The following is a 14492-nucleotide window of genomic DNA, read 5'->3' as shown; positions in this document are numbered from 1 at the left end:
GACCTTCCAAAGAACAGAAGCAGTAATCCAAATGCTCAAAAACCACTCACACCATGCAAATTGCATTTACACACAGAATGCAATCCAGAAGTTAATAGAAACTAAACTTCTGCTTCTTTGGAGTAAATTTAACCAAAAGATCAGAAGATAGAAAATAATAAATGATAACAATAAAGAATTTAATGAATCATGAAAAACTAAATGTATAATCTGATTAAAGAGAGAGAGAGAGAGAAAGAGAGAGAGAGAGAGAGAGAGAGAGAGAGAGAGAGAGAGAGAGAGAGAGAGAGGGGAGAGAGATCCTTTAGCGTAATTTTCCTTAACTCTCTGCACAAGGAGAAGATTCTGGGTTTTTAAGATTTTTTTTTCAATCGGACCAATACCTTTATTTATTTATTTTTCATGTGGTGCTGAGAATTGAACCCTGGGCCCCGCACTTGCTAGGTGAGTGCTCTACAGCTGAGTCACAACCCCAGCCCCAGTTTTTAAGACCTTTGAATAGGACTTTCCTGGAGGAAATTTGCTTTTGAGCACTGTATAGGGGTCCATTTCTGAAAGAAGCCTAAAATAATTGGAACTCCTTGGCCAGCTCCATGGAGAAGTACCTCAGTGGGAAGGCAGTACGGTGGTGGGATATAGAAATCCTGGAGCAAGTTTACCTGGTTCAAATGCTAGCACTTTCATTTATTAACTGTGATCTTTGGTAATTTACTTATGTTTTCTATCAGTTTTCTTGGCTATTTTCTCTTTCTTTCTTTCTTCTTCTTCTTTTTTTTTTCTTTTTTGGTCCTGGGGATTGAACCCAGAGCCTTGCACATGCTAGGCAAGCACTCTACCCCTGAGCTATATCCCCAGTCTAGTTTTCTTGGTTATAAAAGGGGAACACTAGCCATGCACAGAAGTGCACACCTGTAATCCCAGTGGCTTGGGAGGCTGAGGCAGAAGGATTGCGAGTTCAAAGCCAGTCTCAGCAACTTAGTGAGACCCTAAGCAACTCATCGAGACCCAATCTCTAAATAAAATACAAAAAAAAAAAGGTCTGGGATATGGCTCAGTGGCTAAGCCCCCTTGGGTTCAATCCCCAGTACAAAAAAAAGAAAAAAAAAAACTAATTGTACTAACCACACAGATGTAAAGCTCTTATAAGGGTTGTGACAAGGGAAGTACTCAATAAATATTATTACCTGATTGGAAAAAAAAACACTTAATGTGTGTTCATGTGTATCTTTAGGAAAAGAACAAGGCATCTTGCTCACCAGTTTGGGAGAGTGTACAATAAATAACTGGATGATTTGCTATAGTAGCTTTTTTTCTGACTTGGAGAAATATTTAAAAGTAAAATCTTAAATGAGACATATTTCTTGTTGTAGGCTTTTTTTCTCCAGAGAGAGGATTAGAAAGATTTTAAGAGTGAAAACATGAATTGGTGAGATTTAGTGAACAGACAACAAATGACTTCATTGGAGCTATAGTTACTGTAAGTGGTAGACAATGGAAACTAAAGTAAGTTTACTTATTTGTTAAAAATGGAAGCAGGATAATTCAAAAGTACAACATATTCAGTGGAGGGGGCATCTGTTCAAAAACATGTAGCAATTCTACGGCAAGGCAAATGCGACCCAAGGGGCAGGTTCCCAGGATCAGAGAGGAGCAAGAGTCAAGTCAGGAGCTTGGTTAGGAGTTCAGCCACCAAGAATAGTGGAGTTAAGAAACTCAGTTTTCCAAATGAGTGGTGAGGACTCTAGAAATGGCTTCCTGCTTCCGTCAAAGATTTTAAAAGTATATATCTCTTTGTGGACCTCCTCTAACTTGAGTCAGAAAATAAAAATGTATTAAGCACCAACTGTATTCCATGTTCTATGTCATTAAGAAATACGAGTCTTATTTCACTTATTACCAAAGGTTGCCCAATCTCTGCTCCTGGTCACTTTTCTTGCCATGGGAAAGGAAGAGGGGGGCATGTGGCTCTCTAATTTTCCATAAGTAAAGCCTTGTTTTTCCTCTTCTTTTTACAGAAGGCTCTCATCTTTACCAGTGGAGGTTAAAGAGAAAGAAAAGAAATAATTAAAGTACTTCCTTAGAGATGGGAATGAAAGAGGATCCAAGGAGTGGGGGCGAATCTCAGTGGCCCTGGGTTCTACCCCCAACTCCATAAAAAAGGAAAGAAAAAGGGTCCATCGGTTGCTATAGTACAATGGAAGGATGAGAAGATTATTTCGGACCCACCCTTCACCCTCAACCATAATACAAGAATGAGACATACTTTTGCAGCAAAATTATGCAGCTCTTGGGGGCTTCTGCCTTCCATAAAAAGGCTACACTCCAAAGTGATAGACTAGGTTTCTACTCTTATACAAACCACTTCTTGAGATGCAAATTTTTAAAAGGTGTTTCTACAGAAGGATTGCATTAACGTAGCCTTCTAAAATATATCCTTTGAAAGCCTGGGTTAAGACATTCTTCCAGCAGTTTTCTTACTCAATTCCTTTAGCTTTCAGTTCCTCCTTGACACGTTCCAGGTAGTGAGGATCAGGGTAGCCATAACTGCAGAAAGAAAAAAACCTTTTAAGCATCATCACAAATGGTTAATATCATCTGCATTTGAGGATTTCGTATTCAGGGTTGTGAACAATTATGGGTGATGTATAACTGTTCTTCAGTGTGCAGATGTTTTCTCATTTAGCTAGTGAGTGAGCCTAGCTGTCTGACCAGTATCTGTTTTCCAACCAGGCTTTAAAATTCTCAGTTTATTGTAGGCAGCGATTCTCATACAATTATAATCATATGCTATATTTTACAGGGAGTTGTAAGTTGAAAATTCTAGTAGGATTTTCAACTTGGGCAATTTGAAAAAGTCTCAGGATATTTTTCTTTTTGAATATCAAGGGTCTGAGGTATTCTGAGTTTCATAAACAACAATCAGATTTCCTGTAACGTAGCTTTTACCACCATTAGCCTCTCAAAACTAAAACCAAGAGAGTTTAGCTTCTCTGTGGACTGATGAGAAAAAAGGGACAGAAAGAAAGATGATCTTAAAAGAAAGCAAAGGAACACTTCTAGGATCTACCTTTCAAATAGACATGATGCTCAAATTTAATCAACTTAGATACCATTCACCTTGGTTCTGAAACCCTCTTCCCTTGGATGCAAAATTTAATAACTAATACTTTGTAGTTGGCAGGGTAGGTGGTTATAGGGACCAGTCTTTCTCTCTTTGAAATTATCATCCCAGATTAGCATTTCTCATAATACTAGGATACCAGTGCTATAAAATCTCCTTATATCCACATCCTCAAATTGCTGTATTTTACAACCTCTATACTTTGTTTAGGAACCACTATATTTCAAAAGGTTCTCACTTTTCTGGTCCTCCGGACCAGGATGTTTTGTGATGTATATCATTCCATGTAATGACATTTGAGATTCCTAATGTTCGAGACTGCCCCACTGTGAAAATCAGCTTTTGTTCAAAGGCTTTTGAAAGTAGTTCCAAAACCTTCTTTCCTTCCTTATTATCAGGCAAGTATGCAGTTCGCTGTATTCCATTATAAGGCCTTCCTGGGTTTGGATGCTTGTTCTGTATAAAGACAAGAAAATGTCAGGCAAAAACAGTCCCCTGTCTGAATTTTACTATATGCATAGATATGTTCATTTGTAGAGAGAGCAAATAAAAAATCAAGAAAAGCATTAAAGTGTTACTTATATTCTTAATAATTTATATTTCTCCTCTTTCAACTTCACACTGCAAACATTACCTATCTTCCTGACTCCTACTATCCTAACACATATTCTCCATTCATCCTTTGTTGATCTTAAGAAATATACATGTAGGGCCAGGTGTGGTGGTGCACACCTGTAATCTTAGCAGCTCAGGAGGCTGAGGCAAAAGAACTACAAGTTCAAAGCCAGCCTCAGCAACTTAGCGAGAGCCTGTTTCTAAATAAAAAATAAAAAGGGCTGGAGGTGTAGCTTAGTGCTTAAGCACCCCTGAGTTCAATCCCCAGTACCAAAGGAAAAAAAAGAAAGAAAAAAAGAAAATCATGTAGGGCTAGCGGTATGGTTCAGTGGAAGAGCACCTCCTTTGGATGTATGAAGTCCTGGGTTTGATCCCCAACACTGCCAAATGACATGCAAAACAATTCAAAACAAAATAAAAACCCATAAAAATGTGGAAGGAGAAAAAGAAAAATTAAAAATAAAAAGACATGAAAGCTCTACATTATATGCAGATGAAGTGACCTTCTTCACTGTTTCTGTCCCTTGCACATGACCATGAAATAATTCCCTGGGAAATCCATTGTCAAATAGGCAACAGGATAATCCCTCAACGTAGTGGAAAGAAACCCAGGGACCCCAGAAACACTTACCGTTTGTTTGCCTCCTGACATATTATATGTAATGACAATGGTGCCACAGGATGGATAACCCGGAAGTGACTGTTTTACAGTTCTGTGATTCATGGTTCCTTCTGGTTGATTCCCTTTCTGGACACCATAAGAAGTCTGACACACGGGGCAGACAGGCCTATAAGAAATGGCTCTATCTATACAAGGCCTGCAGAATTCGTGCTTGCACTTTGGTAGTACTTGTTTGTCACTCATGGTGTCCATGCAGATGACACAGATGTCCTTTTCCTTCTTGTCTGCTTCGGAGGCCACAGAACTTGCAGAGTCCTTGAATGGAGGTGAAGCTGCTTTTGAATTATTACTATCAATGTCCATGGGTGTTTCACGATCTTTGTTCAATTTCTCTCCAGCTGACAGCAACAGGTCCCCACTCTTTAAGACATATTGTTTTGCCTCTGCAACGTGATTTGGCAAACCAGTCAAAGTCATTGACTCTCGACTCAGCACAAAGTGTATATCTGGATGCCTCTTTCTAAAGTCATCAGCAAACTTAGTCCCATGTAACTGCTGTTTCTCCTTGCCCAAAGTTTTCAGTAAAAGGACTTCTTTTGTCAGCTGACAGGTGGCATGTTGAAAGGCATCGATGAAACTTGCATAAGCATGCACAGACAGATCTATCTCCTTATCCTTTGGATCAAATAGAATGCAGGTTTTCTGACCTTTCTCACTAACTTTACTATGACTATTGTACTTTTGCTCTATCTCTACTATCTTTTGGAGTAACTGAGCTTCTAGAAGCTTATAGTGAGCAGTGTCAATCTCAATTGTGTTCTTCATGCAACTGGGAGCAAATATTTTCACAGGTTTTAAGACAAGAAATTCGGAAATTTTTTGATTGGCAGCTGAAGTGTCATCTTGGGTCCCAAGGAGAGTGAGCACTCCTCCTTGCTCCTTTATCAGGAGCTTGGGAAACCTGTGACTCAACTCCTGTTTGATTTTATTTGCCAACTTCCTATCTTCTAAAAGGACACGTTCTTGCTTTAGAGATTCAGTGGTCTTCTGAAATTCGCAGACAAAAGACTCACGAGCTGCTTCTATGTCCTCTGAATGGCTGGAGGTAAAGTCTAAATAGACCGTATTGGGAGGGATATCTTGAATTTTAGTGTTTACACCAAATCTTTTCTCTATTGAGTCTATTTTACCAGGACAGGTATATCTGAAGTATTCAAATAAATGCAAGGGAATTTCAAAATGGCTGCCTTTTTCTTCTGACCTGGGTTTTGGTTCAGAAGGAAAAAAGCAGCTGTCACAGTCCTGCTGGTCAAGTGGTTTCCTCTCCGTGGTAGAAGGGGAAGATTCCTGATTCCTCTCATTCTCCAGGAGCTGCTCACTTAAGAAGTGATATATTTTCTCAATATCTCTGAAATCACCATACACCTTCTCAATTCCATTGTCACCCTCCAACTTTTTGACTCTGGGGCAGAGAGTGGTTACATGTGCCCTCTGCTCTTTGGAGAACAGGTCACAGTTCAGATCGGCTGTCACAGTAAGAAAGATCTGAAAAATTCAAAGGAACAGGAACAAATAAAATACCTCAGACTCCCAGCCCCCCAGTAGAACGTAGCACTCTTCAGAATGCCCTGAGACTACAGAAATAACCACTAAGCCTTTCCTTATGGGGGGCCACCTGTTCAAATCCTTTACGAGAATGCAGTATGCTACAGCCTAGAGGGTCTCAGGCCTGTCTGCATGTTAGAATCACCTGGGAATTTCAAAAAGTGAAAGAGAGAAAGAAAGAGGGGGAAGGAAGGATAAAGGGCCAGTGGGTCAGGGCTCAGGCTCATCTCCAGAGATTCTTATAAATGGTCTACAGGGGAGCCTGGGCTTGAACATTTTTTAAAAGCTCTATGTTACAAAAGAAACTGGGTTTTAAAGCTGCCCCTGTCTGACTTTGAGGAATGACAGTAGAGAGAGGCATTTCTGTTCTCTGGATAAGTTGCTGTGGTCCTCAGAAAATAGTCTGTGAAAGGAGCCACAAATCTGAGGATAATTTTTTTCTTATTACTATATTTTTCTCTTATTTATCCTTCCTCTTTAAAAAATAAATACTCCGTATGTGTAATATGAAGCGAATTGCATTCTGCCATCATGTATAACAAATTAGAATAAATAAATAATTTAATAAAAAATAATAAAAAAACAAAGAGTTGGGCATGGTAGCGCATGCCTATAATCTTAGCGACTCTGGAGGCTGAGGCTCCAGGAGGATCAAAAGTTCAAGGCCAGCCTTATCCACTTAATGGGACCCTGTCTCAAAATTAAAAAAAAAAAAAAAAAATAGGGCTGGGGATGTAGCTTAGTGGTAAAGCGCTCCTGAGGTCAATCCCAGTACCAAATAACAACAACAATAAATAAAACAAAACCAACAAAATTAAACATTTGACTTCCCACAGAGTTGCTAGGCCCTTCCTAAACTTTGACCTTTTAGAAGCTCAATTATAAGAAAGATATTCTAGTTTACAATAAAAAGGACAGAGGTGAATGAAATGTAGTAGAAAAGCAAAATTTCTAATGTTTGGTTCCCCCTTGAGGTCTTTGCACATGCCCTTTTCTCTGCATGGAACATTATTCCTCTAGAGCTCCAAAATGTTTCCTGAATCTCCTGTTCTTATATGTCTATGGGAACCATCCAGAGTCCAGGCCATTATCATCCTCCACCTGGCCCATTGCAACTTTTCCTAACTGGGCTCTAACTTTCTATTCTAGCCCTTCCTGCACATGTATTTCCACACACAGCAGCCAGATCGATCCCTTAGAAATGTAAACGAAAATGCCCACTCCCCTGGATCAAAACCGTCAGATGACTCTCCTGACATTTAAGTTGAAATCTGAAGTCCTTATCATCATCCCCTAAACACCTGACCTCTCTGAGTTCCCAGCACTCCTTCCCTTGCTCACTGTCTTCCCCTACTCTATCTTCTTTGTAGCTTGTAGAGTTCAGGATATAAGCTTTTGTGGGGCCTGTGCACATGTGCATCCCTTGGCCAAGGCCTAGAATGTTCTTCCTCCAGAAACCCACTCATCTAGCTCCCTTACTTTAATCATGTCTGTTCAGATGACTCTATCTGAGTGGTTCTTCTTGACATCCTATGTCAATAGGGTTTCTTTCATTAATCCTGCTTTATTCTTCTTTCCAAAATGTATAGGCATTTTATTATATTTCTATTTGTTTACATTGTTGGTTCCTCTCACTTAAAGGTAAGTGGTGTGAGGGCAAAGTCTTTGTGTGCCTGGCTGTGTCCCCAGCCCCTATTACAGTGCCTGGCATATAGTAGTCAGTCAATATCTATTTGTGGAATGAATCTTGCATGGCTGACTCCTCATTATGTCTCATGCAAAAATGCCTCCACCACAGAAGAGTTGGCTCTGACTTCTGGTCATAAGTAGAACCATCTTCACCATTCCCTTTCTTGCCTTGGCCCTGTTCTCTCTGAAGCAAAAGCTTATTTTATTTTTTTAGCAGGTCTCAAGCCTCTGAATTTTTTTTCAGGTTTTTACTTGCTTATGGTTTTTCTGTGCACCTCTCCACCCCAGTACCAGCTGCATGAGAGTAGGGACCTTGTCTGCTGTGTTCATCTCTGTGTCCTAGTGCTTAAACCAGTGCCTGACTCATTATTAGTCCCCAGCACTGTCTGCTGGGACAAAAAGGCAGTAGGTGTGGTAACCATGGAGGCACTTAAAGAACACAGCCAGCTGCTTTTTCCAACACTCACCTTTTGGACATAGGAGTTGACATTATTAGGAACAGGACCTTTATTTGGGTGTTTCTCCCCAGATTGTGCTTCAGCTTGTGACTGTGTCAATGAAGAACTTCCAGGTTTTGTTTTCTCTTTTGGCTTCTTAATGGTATCCAGAAAAATGGACACAGGTTTCTCATCAATCGAGATGTGGTGATCTCCTTTTCTCAACACTCCCTCCTTAGCTTCAGTGGAGACATTAAACACACATTCACAGGAGAAATTTCAAATAGCCCTTGGAATTCCCTGAAAATTGGTTTTGGGAACCCCCAAAGATACCCCAAATCCATGGATGCTCAAGTCCCTTATGTAAAATGGTGTAATACTTCCATAAACCTACTTTTATCCTCTCACATACTTTAAATCATCTCAGATTACTTATAATACCCAATGCAATGTAAATCTATGTAAATAGTTGTCTTACTGTATTGTCCAGGGAATAATGTCAGAAAAAATGTACATGTCCAGTACAGATACTATTTTTTTTTTCCTGTAATTAAGACAGTTTCCATCCCTGGTTGGTTGAATCCATGGGTGCAGAACCAACAGCCACAGAAGGCCTGACAGTAATCCCATTATTCTTGCATCTGTACACTGCCCAGTACCTCACTGTAAGACCGTTCCCTGCATGCTGGAATAGCAGTTTCGTGGGGAAATAGGGGGAGCTATTCAGAACTTTGAAGTAGGCAGCTTACATTTTACAATAAAAATGAAAACTTAATGATAATGGAACATCATTGGCCCATTTAAAGTTATGTTTCCAGTCCGCCTTTCAATGATATGGAATAATAGTCATTAAATAATTAAGTTTTTTTTTTAAACAGGAATCCAATGTTTTTCCTCAGATTGTTAGAAATGCATATGTTTTCTGACATTCATAGGAAATGGCTGGAGGGAGCTACATCAAAATGTTCCCATTGTTTATCTCCACGTTGTTTTCTTTTTTGCTCTTTTCTATAGGGAGCATCTGTTACTTTTGTAAACCTCAAAAGTCAGTCAACTGAATCATTATTTACAACATAAAACTGCAATGCTTAAACAACAAGGACAACAACTGCCAGGAACCTGGGGAGGGAAGGGGCAGTACTTATATTTCTGTGGCAATTGAAAAAAATATGTCAGTTCAGAAAAGCACTAGAAAGTACCATCCTTGAGGTAGTCAACCCGGATCAGGGACTGGGCACATCTGGGACTCTAACCTCCACTGTGGGGTTGCAGGAGATGTTGGCAACAGGAACTCCCGGTTCTTACCCCCCCACACACACACACACAGAGAACAGCTCCATACTTTTTCCTGCGCGCTCCCCTAGGTCAGACTGAATTGGGTCGCCCTGGAAACCCGCAGCGCTGCACGCCCCTCATCCCGGGGACGGCCTTGGCACCTCCGCTGCCCGCAGCTCACCTGCCCTTTCTCTGAATTCCACCCGGAAAGTGTCCGGGGCGCTCGGGCCGACGGGCCGGACCGTGCACTCCCCGCCGCCCGAGAGCCGGCTCTGAAAGTAGCTTTCCAGTTTCCTGTGCAGCCGGGGCATGGACTGGGACACCCGCACGAGCAGCGGCGACGGCGGGCAGGGGCTGGAGGCCATGGCGCTCGGCGTGCGGCTCGAGTGGGGCTCCGGGACGCTTCTGTGCCCGACGGGGCAAAGGCGCCTCCCGCCCCGCAGACTGGGGCCTCAAAGTTTCAGTTTCGCTTCTTTGGAAGTCCCTCCCTGTTCCCAGCAGAGCCGCCTCCCCTCTGGTCTGTGCAGTCCGCCCCGCAGCCAGCGTCGGGTAAGTGGGTCCAGTCCCTGGGGGTCCGCTCTCCTGCAGGCTCGAGCGAGGGCGGGCGAAGACGGGGGTCCCCGGGCCAGGCGTCCCCAGGTTAGGATGTTAGCCAGGCAGGGAAAATAAGTTTCTCATGTGTTTCTGTTCTTTTAAACCATTGTTGTTATTGCTGTTTGCCACATGTAATTCGCATTCCGAGTTCACGTTATACTTAACCTAATTTTTAAAAGGAAAAAAAAAGTTTTTAGTTTGTTTATCCGCATTGTTACCTGTGACGTGCTCCCTGCCAGCAGCTCTGTCCGGTAGACAGGCGCTTTTCTGCCCTCTTCCCTTGAGTTGGCCAACAGTACGGAATGGTTGCCGCCCTGTGCAGGAGGGGTAAGAGGTCCCTTAGCTGAAGGGCTGCAAAGGGAGGCAGACCTGTGAACAAGGAAGCAAATCTCTGAAGACCTCCAAGTGAAAGTTTTGAGCGGAATTGGACACTCTCTAAAAGTGTTGAGTGGGGGGCTAGGGAGGGAAGAGAAATGGAGTGCATCTGGGACCAGGAGTGCTGTGGTCTGAAACACAGAGGGCCCTGGGACCTGGAAGGGGAGGAGATGGACAGGGACATGCAAAAGGAAGGGCCTACTCAGATCTGTGCTGTTCAATAGAAATATAAAGGGAGTCACATGTTAATTGTAAAATTCTTCATCATATTATTAAACATATAAAGAAACTGGTGAAATTAATTTTACTGCTGCTATTTAATATATTCAAACTAATTATTTCAGCAGATAATGGGATAATTTATGATCTCTTTGGTCATTCTAAGTCTTTGCCCTCCAGTGTTTTTCTTTTATTTACTTCACATTTCATTTCAGACTAACCACATGTCCAGTGCTTGATAACTACATGTGCCCAATGGTCTACCTTGAACAGCACATGTCTAGATGGTGAAAGGTCTTGATGATAGAAATGGAAGAGTTGGAAACAAAGGAAGCCAAAAACTGATGAGTCAGATTGGTATCTTAGAAAGAAGGAGCTGACAACAATGCAAAGAACACATTTCCAGCCAGGGATGAATGGAGGTAGAGAGGCCAAAGATGAGATTTTTGCATGTGGAAATGACTAGTAATGGCCGGTCTTCATGGACAGCAATTTGGCACTACTATCAGAATTACAATTGCATATGCCGAATTTTTTCAGTACCACATCCAAGAATTTGTCCCATTGATATATTATGTGTTAAGCGACCTAGGTACAAAATTGTTCTTTTTTTAAATTTTTTTTAGTTTTAGATGGACACAATGTCTTTATTTTGTTTTTATGTGGTGCTGAGAATCGAACCCAGTGCCTCATGCATGCTAGGCGAGTGCACTACCACTTGAATCACATTCCCAGGCCCCAAAATTGTTCTTTATAGGCTTCTTTACAGTAGCTTAAGACTGGGAACTCCTTAAATGTCCATGAATGGGGAACAGCATTAAATAACTTATAGTTAAATAACTTATAGTATTTCTATTCAATGGAATACAATAAATAGTGAAAAAAAATGAGGTCCATCTCAATGTGCTACTGTGAACAGATCTCTGGCACATATTAAGTGGAGAAAGTAAAATGTAGAAGAGTGTGTATTAGATGCTACCTTTTGTGTAGAGATGTCCCTAGAAGGATACAAGAGAGGTTGATTGCCTTGGAGGGTGTTTCTTGAGGGAGGTAAGAGAGGACCTTCTACAGTTTTTGCACCATGTGAATACATAAATGTAATATGTATTCAGACAATCAAATGTAAAGTTAGATAGTGCATTTGAATCTTTGGAAAGAGTATACTGCCATAACTCAGGCAAGAGGTTTTGGACCCTAAAGTGCAGCAATATCAGGAAATAAGAAAGTTAGGGACATATTTGAGAGGAACTTAGATGGTCAAGACCCAGAGAGAGATTGGATATAGGACAAAAGAGGAGATTTAAGGATAATTCTTAGATTTCTGATTTGAGTGGGCAAATGTCATATTATTTGCTGAGCTGTGGAATCTAGGAGATAAAGCATGGATTTTTGTGGGGGAGTGGGGAGGAGGATATAAGGGTCAATTCTTGTAGAAACTGTATTTGAGGGGAATATGGGACATCCAGATAGAGTTGCAGGAGAGTAGTAGCCTAGAAATACAGATATGGGAGTTGTATTTACAGTTGGTGAGTTGAAGCCCTGAAGTAGATGAGATTACCCCCTGGGGAATATGTAGAATAAAGAAGTGTCTCTTAGACAGAATCTTGAGGCCAGGTGTGGTGGTACATACCTGTAACCCCAGCAGCTCCAGAAGTGGAGGCAGGAAGGTTGCAAGTTCAAAGCCAGCCTCAGCAACAGGGAGGCATTAACAACTCAGTGAGACCCTGTCTCTAAATAAAATACAGAAAAAGACTAGGGATGTGGCTCAGTGGTTAAGTGCCTTTGGATTTGATTAAAGAGTGAGGGGAGGATGCTGAAGTGAATTCAGGGAAAGGTCTATAAAGGCATAGGGACAAAAAAATACAAAGAGTCAAGAGGGCATAGGAAAAGCTAATAAAGCAGAGTTTCAGGAATCAAAGAATGAAATGCTATAGAAGGGGTCACGCAAAGATTAGGATAGTAGATAGTGCGCCTTGGGTTAACCACATGGAGGACACTGACAGTTTCAGAGGAGTACTGGGGATGAGATGGGGAGTCAGACTATGGTGAGCTGAGCGGGTGGGATGACAGGACAGTCAACTACTCTTTGCAGAAGTTTGACTGCCAATGAGGGACAGAAACACCATAGGAAAGGACAGAAGGAATATAGTGACAACAATAGCAAAACACTGTGCATCTCACCAATGAAATGAAAAACTTCAAGATCAGAAGTCATGTTCAGTTCTCCTATGGAATAGTCTTACCAAACTCCCTCAACTTCAGTGATGGAAATTTGAGAAGGTGTTTGTTGTTATTTAAATGGAAGAAATTGTTTTAGGCAACATTCTCTTTGCTTCTAATTTCTCTGGGGTTAAATGGATTCCAGCTCCACAGCCAAGTCCCTGCCTAGGCCTTTAAGGGCAGGTCTGAAGATAGAGACAAGCACAACAACATCTAAAGAAAAACCCAGCAGCCCAGCAGGTGCAGAAGTCTTCCTTCTTTTGTAAATACAGCAGTGCCCTCTAGAGGCACAAATGCTTCTCGTTCTTGCATTTTAGGTGTAAGAATAATAGTGCTCTGATGCTGTGGATGACTGTACAAAAATTTTCTATTGCAAACACAGAGAGATCACTCTAGGGACCTAAAGATAGCAGAAAGTGTTGACCATTGTATCTTTTCATCATCATTCAAAAAATGCACAGCCTTTAATTGCTGCCTACTTGATGGCAAACATTTCAAAATAATCTTCCCCAGAGGGTTATTTTTTAAAATATTATTATCCAGATATCCCCTATCAAATTAGGTAAAGGATATTTATCGTAAACTCTGCAAGGCACACCCCGTGCAGGCACAAGTATCCTCTTTCTTCAAACACTCTTCAGGGGTCTTCACTTGCTCGTAAGGCTGTTGTTCCTGGCTGTTCTGAATGCTGTGCTCAGTCTCACCATTTTGTTATCATCTTCCTCTTCTACATATGTGAAAACCTGATCCATCCTTCGAGGCCTGGCTCCAGTCTCACCTTCTCCATAAATTTTTCCTGTTCAAGCCCCTGTAACTTTTTCCCTTCTCTGAACTGCCATTATGGTTTTTATTGGAACCTGACCTGAAGAGGACAGAAGGTAAACAATAACAACAGCAAACCAATATGTGCATCTCACCAATGGAATAAAAACTTCTCAAGATCAGAAATCATGCTCAGGGGCTGGGGATGTGGCTCAAGCGGTAGCGCGCTCGCCTGGCATGCGTGCGGCCCGGGTTCGATCCTCAGCACCACATACCAACAAAGATGTTGTGCCCGCCGAGAACTAAAAAATAAATATTAAAAAAAAAAAGAAATCATGCTCAGTGCTCCTATGGACTATTTGTAACAAATTCCCTCAGCTTCTGGTCAATGCTTACTGTGTTGTTTCCATTTATTCCTAGAAGTAGGCCGCCGTATCTGGGAACTGCAGTCTACACTTTGAAACCCAAGAGGGATTAAAGACCCACCAGAGACCTGGATAATGGCCTTCTCCATGGTAAAATCTATATGTATAAATATATAAATGTCTATGCATTATGAACCTTGATCAGTACATGAAGAGTTTTTCCTATAATAAATAACAAGAAGTCTGGGCTCTTCAGTAACAGCTAGCATCTCATTTGGTTTTAATAGCCTAATAAAAGTGTTATTGAATCATTGGGAAATTGGAATTGAAAATATGCTAATTATCAACAATGTTAACTTGAAGATGGATGATTTTTTAAAAAAAATGTCACTTGCATATCATTTGGATTCTCTTCATTCATTCAGCAGTTCATTTTTTTTAGGATGGAGTAAGGAGATGATAAGGGAGGAATAAAAGCAAGGGAATAGAGAAAGAAACATCGTTTGCTAAATTTCAAAATTCTACATGAAGGCCATGTCATGAAATAGGCAATTGAAAGTGGGTCCTTACTGGTGGGTGGAAGATGCAGCTGA

At 41.2% G+C, this 14492-nt stretch overlaps 2 protein-coding genes across 8 annotated transcripts in view; one reads left to right on the top strand and one right to left on the bottom strand.

Moving 5' to 3' along the window:
* Positions 1-298: 298 nt before the first annotated feature.
* On the bottom strand, positions 299-9885 carry DTX3L (deltex E3 ubiquitin ligase 3L). Its single transcript, XM_081302814.1, has 5 exons — positions 9546-9885; positions 8120-8328; positions 4368-5903; positions 3360-3577; positions 299-2544 (listed from the first exon to the last, which is right to left on the bottom strand). The coding sequence occupies exons 1-5, from the start codon at positions 9727-9729 to the stop codon at positions 2475-2477; spliced, it is 2217 nt and encodes a 738-aa protein (XP_081158940.1). The 5' UTR covers positions 9730-9885; the 3' UTR covers positions 299-2474.
* Positions 9817-14492, top strand: part of PARP9 (poly(ADP-ribose) polymerase family member 9) — a 41098-nt gene continuing 36422 nt past the window's right edge. For all 7 annotated transcript variants that reach the window (XM_081302811.1, XM_081302808.1, XM_081302807.1 and 4 more), the window contains exons 1-2: positions 9817-9913; positions 13955-14049. In XM_081302811.1, coding sequence (XP_081158937.1) covers positions 14035-14049 — 15 coding nt within the window. In that variant the 5' untranslated portion in view covers positions 9817-9913; positions 13955-14034. The remainder of the gene's footprint in view (positions 9914-13954; positions 14050-14492) is intronic.

This window comes from Spermophilus citellus, assembly GCF_964194105.1.
Source record: "Spermophilus citellus genome assembly, chromosome: 7".
In the NCBI taxonomy this organism is placed as follows: domain Eukaryota; kingdom Metazoa; phylum Chordata; class Mammalia; order Rodentia; family Sciuridae; genus Spermophilus; species Spermophilus citellus.
This window is presented reverse-complemented; position numbering and strand designations above follow the sequence as displayed.

Excerpts from the sequence above, each read along its gene's own strand:
- DTX3L (XM_081302814.1), bottom strand. The coding sequence starts at position 9,729 with ATGGCCTCCAGCCCCTGCCCGCCGTCGCCGCTGCTCGTGCGGGTGTCC. Across the intron at positions 3,578-4,367 it reads TGTCAGGAGGCAAACAAACG|AACAAGCATCCAAACCCAGG; the intron begins GTAAGTGTTTCT and ends GTCTTTATACAG. Across the intron at positions 2,545-3,359 it reads TGGTCCGGAGGACCAGAAAA|TTATGGCTACCCTGATCCTC; the intron begins GTGAGAACCTTT and ends TTCTTTCTGCAG.